Source organism: Manacus candei, unplaced genomic scaffold (assembly GCF_025592945.1).
Source record: "Manacus candei isolate 608988 ecotype Guabito, Panama unplaced genomic scaffold, ASM2559294v1 h1tg000014l, whole genome shotgun sequence".
Classification (NCBI taxonomy): Eukaryota; Metazoa; Chordata; class Aves; order Passeriformes; family Pipridae; genus Manacus; species Manacus candei.
Genome location: NW_026138062.1, coordinates 56,220,001 through 56,242,906, shown reverse-complemented (window position 1 = coordinate 56,242,906; position 22,906 = coordinate 56,220,001). Strand labels below are relative to the sequence as shown.

At 39.2% G+C, this 22,906-nt stretch overlaps 1 protein-coding gene across 2 annotated transcripts in view; it reads right to left on the bottom strand.

The window, feature by feature from the left end:
• GSK3B (glycogen synthase kinase 3 beta) overlaps nucleotides 1–22,906 on the bottom strand; it is a 152,935-nt gene that overhangs the window by 25,632 nt on the left and 104,397 nt on the right. For both annotated transcript variants that reach the window (XM_051779970.1, XM_051779971.1), the window contains exons 7-8: nucleotides 17,944–18,041; nucleotides 6,484–6,579 (exon numbers count right to left, since the gene is read on the bottom strand). In XM_051779970.1, coding sequence (XP_051635930.1) covers nucleotides 6,484–6,579; nucleotides 17,944–18,041 — 194 coding nt within the window. The remainder of the gene's footprint in view (nucleotides 1–6,483; nucleotides 6,580–17,943; nucleotides 18,042–22,906) is intronic.

The following is a 22,906-nucleotide window of genomic DNA, read 5'->3' as shown; positions in this document are numbered from 1 at the left end:
ACCCAGCAAACCTGGCTTCTTTTCTTATGCTTTAGATGGAGATAAGAGATTTACACTGTCAAAAATCATTGCTACTACAAAAGGAGCTGGCAAACATGAAAATGCCAGAAAAACTTGGGTTTTTTTCTTTTAAGTTAGTCTCCTGCAGAGCTGTTTCCACTCTTTGCTTGGAAAGTCATTACACACCAAGTGAAAAACAGAACTGCATTCTTTAGAAAGAGGTCAGGGCATGGTTTCACAACAGGCACAAATCACCTCCAGTTCATGCTGGAAAGGACAGTTCTGCCCTTTTGGCCATGCACATCTGCCCTTGTCTCAACACTTGCAGTCTGGGCTTAATGGTCAGTCAGGTAAAGAAGGTGATGCAAATCCTGAACGTTTGTGTTATTCAAGAGGTTTTTGCTACTATGCAAACTGTAATATGTATCAGGAATATGCAGGTGGGAGGTGGAGAACTGACCCTATTCCATGATGAACTCAATGCCAATGATGAAACTGCAACCAAAGAGACATCTCATCTCCACTGTAGCTTTGTATCTCTACAAAAGATCAGACCCCAATCTCAGAAAGAAGAGTTTGCATTTTCAGCTTGAATTCAAATGCAAGTCCACTGACAAGATTTCTGACAAAAGTGCTTTTGCTTTCTTTTGTCATCAGTCATAATTAGAAGTGACAAAACGAGCTGTCTGTTTATCCATTTTACTGTTTGGTATTCTTCCTTGAATCTGCAGTATGAGCAGTCACTTTGGAAGCATTACAAGCAAAACAATCTGCTTAAGAACTAGACAAGAACAAGGAGAGCAGGAGTAGGACAGGATGAAGACATGAAACTGATTCTGGAGAGTGGAAAAACACGCTCATGAGAGAGACCAGCCTCTACATCCCAATCCTAGAGTGTGGGGAAGACGACAGGACTGTCTGATACAAGCACAGAAATATTCAAAGTAAAGTGATTAGTGTGCTAATACACACACAAAGAATACACACATACACGAGGATACAGAGACTAAAATATTTGGCAAGTATTTTATAGTATTAGCAGAAATTATTTCATAATACAGGCAGAAATACAGATCCTAAAGTCAATATCCAAAGCTACTCTATAATACAGCCAATCATGATTCTGCACAACTTCAGCTGCAGCCAGAAGTGGCCAATTGTTTTGGCAAAGTGCTAGAAGGGATGAGCTACAATCTCTAGTTTCATCTTAGACACTGTTTTCCTCTGCTGACTTGCAGACAGACAGAAAAGCACTCTGAACAGTTAAAGTAATGAAAAACAAAAAAAAAAAAAAAAAAAGGAAGTGCTTACAAAGCTGGGAGGAACCCTGCCCTAGTGTCCCACAACTTCATGGTGAAGGCAAAGTGCTGCAGAGAAAAGTCCTCATGTATTCATCCACAAGAGTGCACAGCAGAAGGGCAGAGATGCTCAAAACCAATCTAGACATGACAGTTTTTCTCCCTCTCTCTTCCACTGCCAGATAAATTACTCTTGTCTTTTTCCATCTCAGTGCTGACTTGAAAATTATTAGTCCAACACCTATTCAGCTAGCTACCATAGATTTGGGGATGGCAAATCAAGCCATTCTCTTTAGTACACTCAAATTTATCTCATCAGAAGTATATTTAAAAAATGCCTGCATGTTTGAACCATCTTGCAAGTATTTTCAGAAGATCAGAAAAAAAGGCCACAAAACCACAGTACACTGAAGAAACTCACTGTCTATTTTTAAGAGCTGCCTGCAGTGGAAACTGCTTCCATGTCCATATAATGGAGACAAGGCAGAGGTTAAGATTCGAGTAAAGGAAAACCTGTTGTACTGTTCTGCCATCATGAACCATGGGCATGCTTACAGCATATATATATATATATATATATATATATATATATATATATATATGTACATATTTCATTGTACTGCCCTTATACCGGCAAACATGTGGCAGTATCCTTGGGTGGGGGGAAAAAATACAAACAAGTAATTTCCCCCATGCAGAAGGGGCTTTAACTAAGTACTGATATTACATTTACTATGATCTTAGTCAAATGAGATCCTTTACTAGCTGGATGCAAGGGGAAAGGCAGGCTATCACAGACGAACATTTTACGTATTTCTGGAAATAATCACAGCACATTCTTTGTTTGTCATCACCCCAAGGATCTGAGATCTGAAAGTAGCTTCTGAGTAATGCTAGGATAAAGGCCAGCTGTAATGGGGCCATGGTAAGCAATGTCCATCTACCACAAGCTCATGAAGCCTGCATTCAGACCTTTTGTCAGCTGTCCCTCTGTCTCTGCCCCCTCCAAAAGGGCTGGAAGCTTCAGAGAAAGCTCACTGCCAAAGCTGAACATCAACAGCCCTGTGATTTATAATCTTGCACTTGATCCCAAATTTTCTCCTTGGCCTTCCTGTCACACAGTTATACACTATAGGTGAAGCTTAGTCGGAAGAAGAGAAACAAGTATAAAGATTAGTAGCACAGATCAGACTGCACTTCCAAGAACAGAGAAGGTTCAAGGAGTTTAGGTGGTTGAAAGACACAAGCAAAAGTCTGACTAGTAAAAATGACAGCGACAAAATCTCTAGAAAGGATAGTAACTTCTATTTGATGAGTTGGTAACACTGGAAAAACTGGGCAGGTTTTCTGACCCAAGATATACTTGAAGACATGACTGTGTGTCTAAAAGCCTATCTATTTTTTTCTGACTGTTATCAGTCAGTCAAAAGCTATTCACACCCCTGAATTGCTTCTCTTATAACATGATGCTACTTACTTCACAGAGCAAGGCAGACAAGCCATAGGATGCACCTCTATTAATACAAAATGTGAAGTTAAAACAAAGGGAGGTTTGGGTGAAAAGAACAGCTGCATTACTAAATTCAACACACTGGTATTCTGAAGAGGATCCCCTGGCCAAAGAACTAAAATGTTGTGGATTCCTCCTTTTAAGACTGAGGTTGTAGGGTTGGGGTGCCAGGAGAAAAACAGAGAAGTCCTGTTTCGGAAGAATGGTTTGAAAGATTCCTGGAAAGTTTGGATTCTCTTTTCTTTGGCTAGCCAGGGACATGCTGAACTCCCATTGTCATCTGCCTCATGCACATAAACTGGTATAAAACCACACAGGTGCTTGGGCAACACAGAACCATATTGGAGATTAGAGAGAGGTCTCTGTATGTTTTATAACAAGAGATTACAGCTCTTAAATTACAAAAGTACTTCAATCTCAAATGGTCAACAGATTGCAAACCAGTCTGCAAATAGTCTGCACTGTACACTCATATTATTGCTGTAGCACAGAAAAATATTTTTTAGAGTTTTTTTGACTTCTTTCATAATCTATGAAGAAATGGTTAAAGATTAAACCTTGTTAATTTGAGATCTCTTTCTTCACACTACTACATCTCACTGCCTATCAATACTGTATTAGGATGATACCAATCCACTTCTACTAAAAAGTCTAAGATGGATCTATGAAGGAAGACTTCAAATTTCCACAAAGCTTGTGCTCAAAATTCCAATTTCAGCCTGAAACTTACTGAATCTGCGAAACAATATTCCTTCATGGACTTGTCTGTATCCAGTCTTTCTCTAGCTCTTTGAAAAACCCAGAATTTATTTCATTGCACTATAGCACCAGCCACCATTCTTCTTCACCTAGCATGTAACAGCAAATGCAGCAGATTACACCACCACAGCAATACTGAGTAGGAAAGTAACATACTTATGCCTGCCAGAAATACCTAAAAGAACAGACCAGAACCAGATACATCCAACTGAAGTCAGCACCACAGAACTTCAGATGCAACTTACAGATACTACAGCTTCCAAAGAAAATTCTTAATTGCCTTCTACACACACTTTTGCAGACCAAGAAAGTTCCCTGAAAACAAGAGCAAACCAAAGACCTTACTTTTGTATAGATTACCAGCCTGGAAGCAAGCAGTTACAGACTGCATACTGGGCATCTCCACTGCATGAAATTAACTCCTAGGACCTACAAACTCCTCGACTTTGACAAACACACATTAAACACCACAAAACAACAAGGAGAATGCTCTTGTGTCCAAGAGCTTATACCTGGGAGTTACTACATTCTCAGTAATTCTCTCTCAAACATGCGGAAAACTAGCTGCCTGGAAGATTTTCCACACAAAAAACATCTTTAACTTCTGTCTGCTGAATCCTCTGGTCATAACTACTCCACAAAAATAACGACCTTCTATCTAGAGTAATCTTCAATAATTCTTTAGCTTAGATGGCAAGGATTTGTGCCTTTGAAGTGGCAACCTAAAGTTCAAGTCCTGTTGTAAACTACCTGTAGGACTATAGTTACATACACAGTTGTAACAAAAAAAACCCAAAACCAGACAATGAGTAACAATATTTGCACTTTCACTTCTTTAGTCCTTCCTTTTCTTTCAAAGCCACAGCTCTAAAGAAGTTTTTCCTCACACACCTTTCAATTCTAAGATACAGAAGCTCCAAGAGGATTGCATATGCTCACTAACATGTCATCAGATGTTATCCCAATTCAACTGGGTAAGAAACACCAATTCTACATATTACTGCTAAAATCTTTCACATCTCAACATGCTCAAAATGTTGAAAGGGAAGGATCTTGAGAAGTAATACATTGAGAAGATAAGCATCATTACCAACACCATGCTGGATAATCCATTTTGTTAATTTAGCATTTGCATAATAAGTACAGATCTCATAAATGAAGTATCATGTAACCCAATTGTAATTAACTGGTTTAAATCCTATTCTACACCCAGCTGACATCAGGAAGAGTTGTGTGCAGAATGACTTGAGAATGAGAAGCTACGCTGCAAGCACAACTCTTCTGAACTAATTGTGCACTAATGGAGAATGCAGATTTGATCTTCTGGCAAGCTCCTCTCAATTCTTTGTAATTGACTTAATTTCACTTGTGATCCTTTACAACAACCCAAAAGCATTCTTTATAAATAGAATGAAGTCTCAGTCTTTTCTTGAAGCTTCCATTTGCCAAAAGATCTCTGCTGTGGTCTAACAGACCATCAGGTGCACACAGATGATTCTTAAGACTATTCAGGCATAAGATGAGTTGCACAGATCAGATGCTTAACCGTGTTCTACAGTACATCTCTGCACTTCTACTCCACTGCATATTAATTTAACCCCCTCTAATCCAAACATCTTTAATGCAGGAATTCAGATGCAACTCTAATATTCAGTGCTACAAGGTTTTTGGACTTATTTTTGTGATTTTTATCATGATGCAATTCAAAACAGAAGAGACTGCTCCCAGAGACTTCTGTCTTAAATTTTTTCCCTTGTTAACATAAAGCCTTGCTGGATCTACTAGGCTCCCATGCTATTATACATCACTTAACCAACACACAGAAAATAAGTCTGATATGGAAATGCAAACAAGGAATTACTGGGGAAAAGGAGAATTCACGTGGTACATGACTCATTGGAGAGTCTGTCGCAAAAATACTGACGTAGTACCTGCCCTGACATGTACCTATCATGTACATGGTCTCCTATCAACTAGCTTTAATTTGTTTATTCAGAGTTTCTATCACAACAGAGCATTTGGTCCAAAAGAATCTGACCTGACCATGTGTTCAGCTAAGGATGCAATCCTTCCATGCACAGATATTGCTTTCTTAGCAGAAGGAAACCTGAGTGTTGAGATATGATGAAAATACCCTATGACTATATCAGACATTCCTCAAGCAGTAAAAATAAAACATTAACTACCCAGGTTTCAATTGTTTCAGACACAATATTTAATTTATTCCACACCCAAGTGGCTAACTAAATGATTGTTACTCTGTCCCAAGTCAAATATTCATCATTCCTTGATATGTGGAAGACTTAATAATTGTGGAGCAATATATTTGTTTCCATGCTAGCAGCTTCCTTTTTGATCGTGGAGGTTATAATATTTTCTGCATGTACTGCATTGGTGTCTCCCTGTGAAATCTAGGTAATAAGAAACCTTAAGAAGTAACTCCAAGAAAAAACACCCCCCTCAACAGCAAACCTACAGGAGTACAAATAGAATATTATCTATGAGTGAAGCAGTTAAAACAGTGACTGTCAGCCCTCTTCACAATATGTAACAGTATTACAAAAGTGTCATATGTACCACTGGAACATTTTCTCATTTCTGTGTGACTTCTGTGCACATCAATTTATACCATGACAGGATGTAGATATATTGCAATCTGCTATAAACACACAGACACCATTGTTAAAACAAAAAATAACCCACCTATAGGCAACCTCAAAAGCCCCAGACCAATGTACATTACAGTGCACTCCTTCAATACCTTCTTCTCCCCAGCTACATCTAAAGTTTGCAGGTCCCCAGCTTATTCAAAGGCACCCAGTTTAGACTGAAAACCACCAAATCACTGACCAAACTGAACTCCTTGAATTTTTACTTTGAGCCCATGTCTTTATTATTCAGATCATATAGACTCACCTTAGTCCATGGATGTGCCTTAATCTGAGGAAATTTGAATTCAGTATAGTTTGGATTCATTTCTCTAATTTGCTCCCTTGTAGGCGTTCCCAGAACCTAGACAGGAGAGAGAAAAGAAGGCAAATTGTTAAGATACGCTTCATATTCATACAGTAATGAAGACTGAAGCATAACCTATCAGACATTAAGAAAACTGAAGTCAAGTTGTGTAACAAGTAAGTTAATACAGGCTTGAGAGCAAAACAACAAAACTTTTGCTCCTAGGAGAGGGAGGTCCCCTCTCTGGGCAATCTGCTCCAGTCTTTGACCACCCTTCACAGTAAAAAAATGTGTTCTACTCTGTGCCTCTGCTACTTGCCCAGTCAGCGGCCAACACTGAGAAGATCCTGGTTGTTTCTTCTTCCCTCCCACCACAAGGCATTTATAGACATTGATGAGACCCCCTTGAGTCCTCTCTGCTTCAGGCTGAACAGTGACAGCTCTTGCAATCTCTCCTCATCTGACAGATGCGCCAGTTCCTTCATCATCTTAGTGGCCCTTGCTCCAACTTCAGGAGTCGCTTGCTGGCAATTCAGTTCATGCTCCAAGTCCAGTGTCGAAAAATTAATTATCTTCTACACTTTTCACGAAATTCAAGCATCTTTCTCAAACTTACTGATATTTCAATAAGGAAGAGAGTTCACTCTAGATTGTTATAAAACAGTACCACCAAACACATTCAGGGGTTGCAGTTCACTGCACATGGCTGATTAAGGATCAGACCAGTAGCACAGACTGATTTTACAAGCCATGAACAAACTTATAAGATCAGCCAGTTACTGCTGAGCCAAGCCAGACAGGTTCTCCCCCTTACCCTACAAACAAAACTGTGTGGGTTTGGGTGGTGTTTCCCTACCTCAGTATTTCCACATGGAAGACAGACTCAGTTTAAATCTAACCTGGAAGCACCTAAAAGGCATACCACCTCAGTTTTACTTTCACCAAGTTGTATTTCTCGTTCCCAGAATCTGCACAATGTTATTTATAGATGCAAATTAGTAGTTGTATGAGAAATAACACAACTGCACATCTCTTTGTAGGGGTGGATATATTTTGAAAGGATTTCAGAAATCCCTTGAGGGAATTGGCCAGACAATATGGCATCAATGCTTTCTGTTCAGTTACCACTAAGTGTGAGAGAGCCATAGTCTTCTAGCTTTATAAAAAAATTGCAAAGTATGTTCAAAAAATCCTGTTCTTTTCTGCTTGCACTCAGTTGCTGGGCATCTTTTTGCTCTGCAGAGAGAAGAGGAGATGGCAGAAGGCAGGAGTTGCTCCTCTGTGTTGAGCTCATGCTCACCTTCCTATAGGAAACCTGTAGCCACGCTAATCTGGCCCCGTGATAAATCTCTTGCCATACAGATTAGCATGATGTTATCACCTCATCTCATCAGACTGCACTGTCACCACCAGGCAACAAATGATCCACAATATGACATTAGGCACTCTGCCTTACTGGTTGATGGAGAAATATCTGGTTACAAAATCAGATATCTGTGTACATTTTCATACTGTTAGAAGAGTGGAAATTACAAAAATGCACTCTAAAAAGTCAGGTAAAGGGTAAAAGAGCAAAGTAATTGCTGTTGGAGTAATTTGTGCAACAGAGAAACTATCATCAGGTATTATGAATGGAACTTGATATCTCTGCTATTTAAAATACGAGTTGCGTGACACAAACTAAAATCCTACCCACAAAGCAACCTTTCAAATAAAGAGTAGCAGCAGAAGAAATAAACCCCTTCAACTTGTTCAGACAGTTGCTTCTTGGATAACAAATTTGACCAACAAGTTGTACAAAACAAATGATCACGTTTTGTACGCCCTGGCATTTGTGGGGATTTAAAACCCTAAGAGCCAAGGGTTCCTCTCAGAGCTGACACAGAAGGTTTTTCTGGGTATATCTGAAAACACTGGTTTTGTTCAGGTGGTAAAAAAAGAAGGTGTTTGCAGGATTCCATACATTTTGCTCAACTTTCAAAGGAACAAAAAAGCTGACAGGAAAACGTGCCCTTTCTCTGCTCATTTTCTGTCTGGCACCCACCAGATCATCAGCCACACAGCTCCTGCCAAGATGGTGCTGCTCTCAAAGCTTTGATGACCATCACTCTCAAAGCTTTCCAATTCTAAAAGATGAGGGGATTTCACACCCCCAAATATTATTTTCATCCTGATTCAGGATAAAAGTAATTTACAAAACCTTGGAAGTTTTTTTGATTACTTAAATTAACTTCCTGAAAACCGCCGGGCAACTTGCTCACACACCATTTCTAGAAGCTGTTTTCATGCCTGCCTCATATAAACAGGACTTTTTTAAAAGCATATTTACCTTCTTTACCCCTTTCCTCCTCAAAAAATTCCTTTAACAGCTTTTCTGAGAAGAAGCAAAGAGTAGATTTATTTTTAATATAGCCAAAATTCATCAAACTGGCTCAGTTGCCAAGGCTGCTCAGAACAGGAACTCACACAGTGCAAGTATATTTAAAGAATGTTTTTTAGCATCAGAGAGAATCCAGATTAGATAGGCAAGGGCAATTTCATGGCAGAAGCCACAGACAATGTCTATTCACACATTTCACTAGAAACACAGCTGTGAATCCAGATGATGTGAGGGAGCAACAGGCATCTAAGAAACAGCACTTAAGGTCTCATAAATGATTAGAAAAGAAAGTACTGAAGAGGGATCATGGTGGCTGCAAGAAGAGATCATCTGACCTTTCAGCTACACAGCAACCTTTGACACATGAAATAACTGTACGAAAGGAAAAGTGACTTATATTAGCTACTCAGTGTATTTACTTTGTTCTCTCTGGATTGAAAAAACTAGATTGCACTTCCAATTTGTACTGAAAGTAGATTAAAGGAAAAAAAAAAAGAACCACAAAACAACACACCCTGAAACTCACCCTAAAACCAAAAGGGAAGTAGATTGGAAGAAGTTTTAATGACTGTGTCAAATTCAAATTACAATCCAAAAGAGTGGGATGAATAAAGCGATAAACTGTAAAATTGTACCAGTACTTGACATATCTTGAAGAGGTCCTGTAGTGGATCTCTCCTCACTCCTCAACACACCAACACTGTTTGCCACATTATTTTGAAACTGTACCTCACTGATTCACACTGAGTTTTCAGTATATTAGGAATACCTTCAAGTAACCTTGGTAACAGCAATCATTTAAGCTGTTGCAAAAATTGGTCAAACCTCTTCTTTTAAAAAAGTCATATACGTGACTGCTCTTTCTGTTTGAAATGGAAAGAAGCATGAATTACTTCACACATTCTTGGCAGAATTACTCCATGAAACAGCTGTTCTTGCTATACCAATTCTGAAAATACTATGGAGCAGATGTACTTGGAGAGAATTTTCACAGAATCACAGAACAGTTGAGGTTGGAAGGGTCCTCAGGAGGTCACCCAGTCCAAACCCCCTGCACAATCGGCATTGTCAAGAGTCGACTGCCCAAGACCATGTCCAGATGGGCTCTGAGTATCTCCAGGGATGGAGACTCTACAGCCTCTCTGGGCAACATGTTCCAGTGTTTACCACCCTGACAGCAGAAACTGGTTTTGTTCAGATTGAATTTCATGTGTTTAATTTGTGCCCATTCTTCTTGTCCTGTCATGGGATGCCAAAGAAAAGAGGCTGGCTCCCTCTTCTTTGCACCTTCCCTTCACATATTCTGTGCACTGGTAAGATCCCCACTGATCTTGCAAAAGTCAGTGAGCTCTTGAGAAATACAGGGTCCAATGCCGAATTATTCAGGTCATTGCAGATTAGCACATGCTATTCTAATTCTTGGGGAGTCTTATGAAAAGTGGTATTGTCAAGGAAAAAGTTGGAAAAAAAAAAAAGAAAACCAAAGTACTGTAATAATAAAAATGTAGTTGCCTGATGGAATCAACTGTAACTGGAATGAAGACTAAACTTTCAAATGAATCAAGTGGAGTCTACATGAGACTACAAGGCATCTTTCTGCTAATGAAGGTAACAGGTCAACTAGTCCTGCTCTTCATTTGCGATTGGTCATCATCCTCTCTTAAATAAAAAAAAAGAAACATTATCTACTAAGATTAACTAAAGAATACACTTTCTGAGAAGGCAGACACTGCTCTGATTCTCTTGGAACAAAAATAGAACACAACAGGTTTCACAGTATTTTCTGTCAAGTTTTTCCCTTGACATTAATCTGTAATAGATGAAGCTCCCCAAAGAATTTTTAATCCAAGAACAGGGTTCATGGAGGTAGAGTAATGGTATGTATCCTCCTGCAATTAAAGAAAAGCTACAGCTCACAATAATGTCTTCCTTACCAAACAAGAAGGGGGAGACTTATGAACCTGGAATAAGCCCTGTGTTCCATTACAAATAGCATAAAGATATTAATTTTATGTTCTTGCAATCAAATTTTCATAGGAGAAAAAGATGGATGATATTCAGCTCCAAAAGACACCTTAGTTACGCCCCAATACCAAGACAGCTGCTGTCCACACCTGGCTTCACTATGTGAAACTGTGCTGAGTCATTTATGACCAAACCCACACTGTTGCAACACCAGAGGAAAAGGAAACTGCCAAGGGTTTTAACAAATCCCAGTGGAATAAAAAGCCCTTTACGACAACCATTATTACTGCTGAACCTTTGCCAAAATGTAGAAATCAGTTAGAAGCGTAAGGACACCAAGGGTTCAGAAGCTCCAGCTGGTAATGACTGAACTAGAGAGAGAAGAAGGTGGTTATATTTAAATCAGAAAGCTCTACAAAGCCATGGTTGCAGTGCTGTAGTGATCTTCCCTTGGGAGAATGGTGCAAGTTTATAAGGAAATGTGTTCCTAAAAGTCTGATGTTTATGGCTTACCAGATGGGATAATGAATACTTCTGCAAGCATGACTGCACCTCTTCAGAAAGTTGTGAGAGGTGTGCCAACTAGTTTTTTAAAAAATACATGGTGTAGGCATCTCAAGCAGTAAACATGGGTCAGCTTGAAATAATACTTCAAGAGGTTTGTGGTAGAAAGCAAAATAAACTTACTCACTTTATCTACACTTCCTTTCAAAAACAGACCCTTGTCAAACAATGAAAGCCAACTAAATATAGAGATTTCTTCTATTCACAAGCACAAGAGGAGCTATACATCAGGAATAGGAAGATACCCATTGTCACCGCTGACATCAATATAATTGCTCATCAACTTTTTTTACACTGCCTGCCTGCAAGCACTGGAAGTGATGAATTACATGAGGCACAGAAACAGCCAAGTTGTGATGTGGGGGGACATCAGGGAAAAAAAAAAGTCAGGAGACTTCCCTAGGGCTGAGAACAGAACATCCATGTGAAAGCCCATGTCAGATGCAGGTAGGTCATCAGCACAGGACCACATCCAATAAAATGAAACACACTCTCCTACAGCTTATTCTCCTGGAAGAGATGGCTCCTCTCTCCCCATTAACTACTATGACTGGATTTATTTTATTTCAGAAACTGAGCCCAAAATAGTACCTTGACATTTGAGCATGAGCCATATATTATAATTGCAGTCTATACTTAGCATTAGGCTCAGTAAAACTGTCAAGAGCCCAAAAAGTTACACATGAATAGGATTCCTGATACTACTGAGTTTGTTTTTTCATACATTTTTTTCCCCTTGCTCCCCCTTACCCACAGAACTATGGGAAGAAGATTTTATTATTCCTCCTAAATTACCATGAAATGCCAGTTTTGGTGCAAGAAATAATCACACAGTGCAGTAGGAAACAAAAAACTCAAACTGAACACCACCCCCACCCCCATCCCCCATTCCTTTCCTGCAGTTTTCACAAGTTAGTTGATTCATCTCATATACTCTAAATAGCAGCATATGGAAAAATATTTCCGGTAAAGAAAACGCAAGGCAGATTGGCAGGTGCTGCCCTCCCCATGTCCAGGGCTGCTCAGACAATTACTGCTGCTTCATTCTTCTGAAAAAGATGGTTTTTTGAGGAGTAGGAGGAAGGTACTAAACAGAAACCTTCAGGAGATAATTATCTTAGAAACAAAACAATTATACTTCTGAGAGTCACTTTTTGCAGGGGGAATAAAGAGTAACCACTGTCTGCAAGAGCTCTGCTTGAAGATGTTTTAGTCTGGGGGCATATCCCAGACAGTTTTACCTTGATGGTTCTGGAAAGCTGCTAGAGCTCAGGGGGCCAAGAACATCCCCAGAATGCCAAGCGTTCACAGGGAGCACGGCAGTCCTACAAGACACCACTGCTTCACTCCAGGCTGTGTGTACAAGATTGGAGATTTATGAAGGAGTCTGTCCTGACTGCAACTCAAAAAAAAAACCCAAACCCAAACTCACTCCTGAGGTCTAAGAGCTCCTTCTTTCAAGCTGCATTCAGCAGGATCTGACTTGCACAGTGGATTTTAAATACGGAAGTAGCAACTGCAACCCTCCTGGGCTGCTGGAAGAATCCATCAGGTACAGGACTGTATGACTGCTCTGAGGTAGTAGTGTTTACTTGTACATAATTTCCTTATGTGGCCACTGATGAAATCCACACTGTCACTGTGCCTGCTTCAAAAAACAAGCACATTTCTGAAGGACATGTCACTTGAAAGCCAGTAGGAGCATGAATTTTAATGAGTATATTGGGTTACCCACTTGAGATATCCCAGCGATGGGACAACCTAACATTTGGAACATTTAGCAAGAGCTAAAAACAGGGAGGAAAAGTCACCATTCAAGATGAAAATTTGGAAAAAGCACTGTAAATGATTTCTCTCCTGTAATAGCATAAGTATTCAACAAGAATGTACTCTGGTTAAATTATTTCTTCAGATGAAGCTCCAAGACAGTATTTCCCCATATCAAATATCATTTTGTCAGGGTAAGTGGTTATAGATCTCTCTTTCCCAGTCAGATTGAGAACATCTGGAAAGACCATATTTAAAGAAATAGGAACAAGACAAAGAAGCTTAAAAGAAGGGGACTGTCTTTTGATTCACACGGATGTGATGCTGTGGTTCTAGAGGGGCAGAGTTTTTCAGAGCAGTTTGCAAATATGCAGTAAGTCTGGAGAAACTCCAGGTGCAACTGGATAGAGAAGATCTTGCAAGACTGCTTGAAATTAAACTACATGAAGGCTGCTGAAAGTGAATCAAAGTCTGTCAAGAGCCAAAAATGCATGTGATGCAGCAAGGGACTGAAGATGTTGGGCAAACGGCTGCAGGAAGGACAATCTGTGCCAACTGACGTGTAACAGAAATTCTATTTTCATGAACACAGCTACCAAGGGGATATCATCAAGAACTGCATAAGAAAGGAGGATAAGTTTAATGTGATGGTATTTTGAAGTCATCATTATCCAGTCTAATGTAAAAAACTTCATAGCCAGGTGTAGCATCCACTTGCTGTGTTGCAAAATGAACTCTGAATAATCAAAGCTGAGTAAGCAACTGAAGAGACAACTGAAAAATTTATCTTGGCTCAAAGAAATGGACAAGTGTGACTGTGACTCAGTCATCTGGAATTGATAAGAACCAGCAGTAAAGTTTCTAAGTGACCTCTCTTGCAGTGGAATTGAGTAAATTTAAGGGATGAAAGTAAGATGCATTTCCAAATGTGGGGATAAATATTTTCTTCCTATAGCCCTTTTTGGGAGTTCAAAATACTCCATTTTCCTGGTCCCTAAATTTCAGACATACAGTTCCAACAAAGGTACCCGGAGAGCATGACTCCAAGACAGTCAAAGAGCAGCTCACAGGTCCCAGCCTGCAACCTTCTATCAAGTTCACTGCTGTCCTACAAGTGCTCCGCTTCTCCTACAGCCAGCTAGCTAACAAATCTGTTACAATGAAAGCTTTAAATACTAGTATTCTGTGGCAGCAAAGGGAAGAAGTGGACATCATCTATCATATTTTTTTAACTAATCCTACTCTAAAGGAAATCTTATACAACGTTACATTTGACATGCTGCACCAAGATTTGACATTTCTGGTCATTTTTATGCTGCAGGATTGCATATGTCTTCAGCTGTATTGAGGCTGTGAAACCCAAACTCACTCACATGGGTTGCTTCTCTTATGCCAACCTTTCAAATCTAAGTCGAATTTAAGCATCATTCTGGAAGTGCAGAGGAGCACAATGTTTCATGTCTTCTTTGCAGATTTCGAAACCAAATCTGCTCAATTTGGTTATTGGTCATTTTTAAGGGATACACAGTAGATGGGATGGATCCCTGCCAACAGCTGGCAAAACGGAAAATTGAGGACCTCACTTTCTACTTTTTCCTAATTTTCAAACAGTGAGGAAAAATTACTTGAAATTTGATGATTCTCTCTCTCCCTACTCCCACTATGAGAAATACTTGTCAGTGAGTACAGCATTACAAGGGAAGCACCCCATTACCCAATTCATGCACTTTCCAAGACAGTTTCTCAGAGCTGTTGATTTCAAATGCAATATTCTCAATTATAACTCTCTCTGTATTCTCACCTTCACCTTCTGTTAGGGCTTTTCTGAAAAGTTCATAAAAGCTTCACAACAGAAGATTTGGTAGACAAGGGCCCTGAAAAACAGCCCACTTCTGCAGTTTGCACTCAGCTTCTCTTCTAGTGCTGCCTTCAGAATATATGCTGCTTCAGCAACAAATACACTGGCAGAAAAACATTCATGGCACCCACCCATTCAGGCTCACATTTTACAAGATACTTCTTTAAAAGTTCAGCAAACATCCTTTTTTGTGATTACTGCAAGATCTACAGCATTTGTTCTCTCAGACTTTTCTAAAACATGCTGTCTCAGCACTAGAACTTTTTTATTGAAGAGACCAAGTTTCCTGTAAAATGGAGTTATCCCTACATTTGTTTCACTTAACTTAATGTGTAGTGGGCTACATAGGTCCCAGAGGATGAGAAAACCCCACCACAACACAGGTATGAATGATCATTAAGTATCCCCCTTTATACGTTTAAGGAAATGATGCAGAATTTTGTTTCTGCAGGGGTGAAAATCATAATCTCAACCTATAATTTACTGAAGTATCCTTTACAGTGGATATTTCCTGAGAAATAACATTAGTTTGCCAGTATTGTCACTACTGTGAGTTAGTCAAGAGAAGTTACCACCACAGATGGTACATAGGCTACCACCAATTTTATTGAAGTACTCCTCTGCTTCAATACAACTGGTGTAAACAAAGAATCACCACAACTGGAACACATACATGCTATGAAATTACTAGTTCACAGATGTTTTCTTCAATACTGCAGAACTGCTGATCTTAACAGCTTCTAGCAAACTTTCAACCAAACCACAAATCTCTGCTTGACAAGCAGGTCAATAATAAGAGAACATCTTTCTCCTGATTATTTTACCTCTACATTGTGAATATCAAAGCAATGGCAGGGCAGAGCACTATGCTTTTGCTAGAAAGGTCTCTCTACTCTCAGATTTCTGATTGAGCCATGGATAGTCACTGTGATATAAACAGTTGTAGTTACAAAAATTCAGATGGAGGTTGGCCTCTTCTCCCAGGCAACTAGTGACCAAAGAAGAGGACAGTCTTGAGTTGTGCTGGGGAGGTTTACTTTGGACATTAGGAGGAACTCCTTCACAGAAAGGGTGATTGGTTGGAATGGGCTGCTCAGGGAGGTGGTGGAGTCACCGTCCCTGGAAGTGTTTAAGGAAAGACTGGAGGTGGCACTCAGTGCCATGGTCTAGTTTACATGGTGGTGCTTGGTCACAGGTTGGACTTGATGATCGCAGAGGTCTTTTCCAACCTAATTGATTCTGTGACTAGATGTAGTTTCTCAGGATTGCAGAATCAAGAAACAAACCGGGACTCTTCAAAAATTCCAAAGGCAAACACTACACATTACCACATGAAATCCTGAGGAATTCTGGTTATCTAAAGAGTTCAGAGGGACCACTTCACATCTCACAAAAGCAGAGCAGCAAAAGCAGCACACAGCTCCAAGACACCTCTCAAAAGAAAAAAACATTGTCACTTGTGCCATTCTCAGCCCCACCTCTGAGAGCAGATCTAGTTTTCCACTAGTGTTTCCTGTGTAAACTGACCCAACTTGGATAAATTGAGTTTGAAATACACCGGGCAGAAAGGCAATAGAAAGAAATAGAGAAAGTTGTAGCAGAAGTAGGTGCAAAACATGGAGCCCCCAGAGAAAAGTTGTTGACTGGAGGATTTCCAGCAGGAGACACAGAAACCCACCATAACAGAAGCCACGTTTGCATGGTCAAAAGCTGGAAGAGATGTGGTGAGAGCCTAGAAAGGTCATAGCACATCCCACTGAGCCTCACCAGCCCACATCCTCCACGCAGGAGAATGACCATTCAGTGCTGGTTCATATCACACACACTGTTAGGACACGGACAGAGACACCACAGCTCTTCTAGCTAGTAACACAGACACAAGTAGCAAGTTCTACTCTTTTGCCCATACATTTTGGTTTTGAGGAGCTTTTCACATGCATGCCACACAAATACAGTATACATCAAGTTAGTTAGTTAAGTGGCAAAATGAAAGAGGAAATTCTTTTAATACAGTCCCCTTGTGGTGATGAAATCAATAAAGCTGATCAGCATGTGCACACGTCCTCTGTAACAATGCCATCTCGTTATACGCATACCATAGATTCAGAGGAAAAAATATACTGTTTTCTCTGGAAATCTTGTTTCTTTCACTGCAGAAGCTGAAGCAGAAAGAGTGCTGGGAAGTCAGACAACAATCCTTTAGTCCATGAACTATTCTTACATGCCTCCAATTTGAGAACCACAGAACATTCACAGCTTTCCAAATGAAATAAATCAAGATGTGCTTGGACATAAGTGATATATAAATGTTATGTATTCTAAAACATTAGGTCTTTTACTTTCAAGACCAAGACTCTTTGGGTGGAAGGTACCTTTGCCCTACATGTCCTGAATTCCCTATCTGCAAAAACAAGTGCCCTTTCTCACCTTTCATCTCAGAGAGCTAGAAGGAAGAAGAGAAGGCAACTACACATGTGAAGAATCTGGCACGAGGAATTTAATAACACTGTTTTCAAAGCCAAGTACTAACTGCATGCAACAAAGGCAAAAGAGTCAGATTCTTAAAGAATGAAAATCATACGTTAATAAATACTGGCTCAGTATGTAAGCACTTTTTCCAAGCACACTGAAAGTGCAATCCTTTATCAGGGAAAAAAACCCTATATAATTAAAAGATGACATATGACTATGCATGACTGCAAGAAGAACAAATAAAGATCATCAGGTTCTCAAAAAAGCATGAGAAGTATTTTCAAACACCGCTTACATGCAAAACCCTGTACAATGGTGACAGAACATATGTGTGTTCACAGGTTTATAACAGTGCATGTTTTCATGCTGATTCCCAAGGAATAGTGCAGTCAAAACAACTCTTAAAATTCCATACCTTGATTATTTCCACCAACTGATCCACACCACTGTCACCTGGAAAGATCGGTTGTCCTAGTAACAGTTCAGCCAATACACAGCCTGCTGACCACACATCTAAAAACAGGAAAAGTGGAACACAGGGAAAGGTATCAGTAAAAGATACATATGAGGTCATTTATATAAACCCCAGCAATTTTAGGCTACTTACTTTATTCTTTGTCATGTTTGATAATATATGTATCAGAGCTAAAAATAAAAAACATTCCTATCCAAAATGTTAGTCTAGAAAACACAGATACCTAGAATAAAGCAATGATGGGCAAACAGTCTTAGAAGTCAAACTGCGAGACAATGAGAACTGGAAAATAATAGTAAATGCCATAACATATTGCTATTAAAACTTACACATGTAGGGAAAAGATCAGAGAATGCGTGCCATCTGTAAATTAAGAATTTCCCCAAACTCTATGTCGTTTTTAAATGAGACTGATCACGAACTATGCATAGGTATCGTCTGCCACAACGGCTGATGTTTTTACAGTTTTCAAGTATTGAATAGACTCAGTTTTTCACACATATATTCAAAGCGTATACACCAGCAGATGAACCAGCACTGCAAGTATTACCGGTATCCTGCAGAACATGATGACTAAGGGATCTGTGAGACAGCATCTATAACTCTGTCACCTCAAGATCCAATCTTTATCCCAACTCCATTTGCAAACTTGGATAGACAACAGAACTGCAAGTCATAGATCACGTCAACAGCATCCTTAGAAGAAGAGCCATCAACTAACTTTCATACATATAACAAAAGCCATGAGTAGTCCCTAGCAGCTCTTCCTCCTACATGAAGAAATTTTTCCTACTCTATTACGTGTATATCTCCTTAAAAAATTTGGCAATTTACCACAGCAGTAATTTAAGAATGTATCTAAGACTACTATGGAATATAGCATATTATTTTTGGAAACATAATTACCCAAAATGAAAAATCTAACAAAGCAAATGCAGTAAACGCTGTTTAGCAGATGTTTGTGAGAATCTGATGTAACTGCACACCAAATAAATGGAATTTTAAGCTGCTCAACACAGTAGAAGTATTGCACTTTGATGCAGAGATAACTTCCTCTCCAAAAAACCAGATCGACTATAACGTTTTCTAGAAAGTCATCAACAAATATGAAACCTTATGATAAAATCTTCTCTCAAACAAGCAATCAGCAACAGAAGATTTGTAAAGCCTACAGCACTGTAACTCCCCAAAAGGGAAAACCAGTCCCCTTCCACCCATATTTCTTTGAACTCCTGCCTACTTTTATGAGCTAACCTTCCCCCATGAGATAACAGCAGTGTCACTCACCATAAGTCAAACCCCAGAGATTTTACCTCCTGAGGCCTGTTCCACCTGAGATAATTCATGTTAAAACAGAAATCTTTATGTCCTAATGTATTTAAACTATGTCCCATCCCTGGAAGTGTTCAAAGCTGGGCTGGATGGTGCTTTGAGTAACCTGGTCTAACAGGTGATGTCCCTGCCCATGGCAGGGGGGTTGAAACTCAGTGATCTTCAAGGTCCCTTCCAACCCAAGCCATTCTATGACTCTGGTTCTATGAAGCAGGATACACACAACACTGTCAGTTATGGCTAAAGGTCTGAATTAAGAAAACGTCTCTATCAGTTCTCTAAAGTCTATCATCACTTTGTTACAACCACTACAGACTGGTGCAAAAAATAACTAAAAAAAGCTTTCAGGAACTCAAGATTTATAACAAAGTAATCTACAAGTTAGAACAGTTTCCCTTCCCTGATTTTTAAAGGAAAGAGAGAGTGGCTATGCAAAAATACTTCCCTCTCTTCGCAAGAAAGATATGATTGAATTGGAACATACAGTAGACAAACAGCACTGCTCATTACTGCAGCTTTTGAAATCATTCACCTCCAAATCAGATGGATGCACTTTTACCTAATGTCTTAGTACAAACACCACACCAATGAAACAGCAACCGGAAATAATTTGAAAGCTGACTCTTGAAATTCAAAAAGTCAACATACCAGATGATGCTTTTTCCTCTTTTAGTCACATTTAATAAAAGCTGATATGGCCACCAAGGTGTTAAGATCTCTTTCGGACAACAAATGAAGAAGGAATCACATAAATAACATTTGATTGCATCCAATTGCTAAATGATAGCTCCTGTTGTTGGACTAACACATACAGCACTTTTTTTGTCATCCTGTGCACAATGGGTTTAGAGGAAATTACACAAAAGTGCAACAGGTAGCATAGAGTTCTTCAGAAGTACTGAAAAAACAGATAAAATGCACTAAGCAGTCAGAGGACTGTAACTTAAAAATCTATTTAAAGGCACCTTAAAGGGTTTTGAAAAAGCTGAGTCCTTTACACTGCCCTTTACAAAACAAGTGGTTACCCCAAATCTATAATCATTATTTACAACTTCAATCCTTATTTTGCACTGAAAAAGAAATAACATACATGGGAAGGAAAATATTTGACAGAATATACACAAACCCAATGCTGACACAGGAGTAAGTCATCATTCACAACTCACTCCCTTTTAAAATTCTGAAACTACGCTAAACATGACTTTTTTCAAATTAGACTGTGGCTTTTTAAAACTGTTTTAAATAACCTTTTGGTTTGGCTGCTCTAGAAGCTGGCTTTTGCTGTTTTATCCTTTCCCAGTTTCCCTAAATGTCTTTGCACTCCACCAGCCAATTTTGGACAAGTTTGATGGGCAGAAGTCTTGAAATCCATCACAGAAATTTTGTAAAAAACAGTGGGAGAGCATGCATCAGTGTTACTGCTGAGGAGAGGAGGGCTCAGTTCCTGTGAGAAGCACCATGTTTGCCCCAGCCCTGCCAAACTGTAACTGCAAACAAGTCAAAGAATGTGCAGGTCCTTGCTCAAGCAAGAAGGCCAAGCACAAACAGCAGAGGGTACCTGAGAAAGCTGAGGGTATCATATGGGAAGAGAGATAGAAAAGAAAGGATGTAGGTCATGAGGAAACAGCTGGTAATGTCTGAGAATACTTGCTACATTCATGGTAGGTTTAATCCATCAAATATACACATCCATCAGAAACCTATGTAGTAGTTCCTTGTGCACTGAAATCTTCCAAATCAGGTAATTTAACATCTTGTTAAAAGTCTGTTTACTGTTCCTTGATTTTCCTTGCTAACACTTTAAACATACGCTGAAGTAAAACTCAGGCATTCCAAAATCCCCAGCTTTTTTCCAGGCGTGTAATTTCACCAACTTCCAAATTAGGACTTGGGCAATGTTCCCTGGGCAAGGAAGTGAACAAATCCTTGAAGCATCCTCAACAAAAGCCAGAGTGGAGGCTAACTTGAGCAGCTCCAAGCAGGAACAGAAACAAAACACAATTTATGCAGATGTTTATATAACTCTGGTGAGCAATGTACAATAAGGAACAAACTAAGAAATTTCATCTCTGATGAAACTTGATGAAATTTATGCCATTGACTTTAACAGGACTAAAATGTGCCTCCAGGACAGTTTGACTTTTTTTTTTTCATCCCCACCCTTTAAATTTGGCATTTTAAAATTTATGTATCAAATCAGGATATACCATTTTCCTCAAGCCTGAAGTAAACAAAGTACTAAATTCTGTATTTAAAGACATGTTACTTATGGGAAATGATAAGGCATCAATTTTTGATAGTTCCTTCTCAGATACTTTTCTGTCTTAGCACAGTCAGCGCTAACCTTTATAGGTTAATAATATTTTGGAGGAAGCTTGTGGTGTAACTACCTGCTCCCACGGGAGCAGAAGCATTTTCTGAACTGTTTCTTTTCAGTATGTGTCATTTAATTAAAGCAAACTAGGACTGTCATTCACATGCTTTAAACTAGGTAATAAACAAGGTAAGAGAGAACCTTAACAGAAAACAAGTCAACAAATTCTTATGTCAAACTAGCTGGGACAATGTGAAATTTTAAGAGAAAATACTGAAAGCTATTCATTTTAAGAAAGCAGGCAAGGGTACTTTCTTCACACCTTCAGTGAAATGTAGTCTGAACAATATAGACAATAAATACAACTGCCAGCCAAAAGCAACCTTCAAGTAAGCTTATTTCAGATAGTTTTCACACATTATAATGGTAGCTAATGCCACATCTTTCCTAGACTGGAGAACACTTAAGACAAATACCATTATCACCTGACCTACCTCCATTAATTCAAGCACGCAAAAATTCATATAGCCTCTTATACTACAAAACTTTAATTAAATTAAATTTCTAGTACTTTACTGATGCTCACAGCTGCTAGATGGATATTGTCTAATAATATAATCTGTATGATACTCTTGCTTTTGAATGCATTCTAGCAGTAGAGAACGTAAGAAAAGGAATATTTCACTCAGGAAGAGGCATCTGGGAGGAACACCTAAAAAATACACTCCTTGGCTTTAATTCTACTAGTGTGCAATGGCCATTTTGAGTTGTCTGTGACAGAATACCCTGTCCAATGAATTTCACTTTTTGCAATCTCAAACTCTACTTATCCAAGTTGAAAAGTTGGCCCTCTTCTTCCCAGAATGAGCAGCTTTCATTGTATTACACTCTAGCTCCTCTAACTTGTTATATGGAGGAAATGAAGGAGGAAAGGAAAAGAAAAAAGGTTTATCACATCCATCTTGTATAAATTAAGAACTTTCATTTATCTCATGCTTTATGGGGCATATTACCTTTCTACTTTTTTTATTACTCTTATCTATTCCTCTTTGCCTCACTATCCCTTAATCTTGATGGACTTCCTCCATCTTAGAGGTGACTCAAAGTTGCTGCTCTGTAAACTGTGGAAACAAACTAGCAGGAAAGAAACCAAGAGTCAGAAAAGCAGCTCTGGGATGTCATAAAATTAGCAGCTTCTAGCTGCCAAATACCAGACCCAAAAGTGCTTTTCACTGCTGCTTGTTTGAAACAAATTTT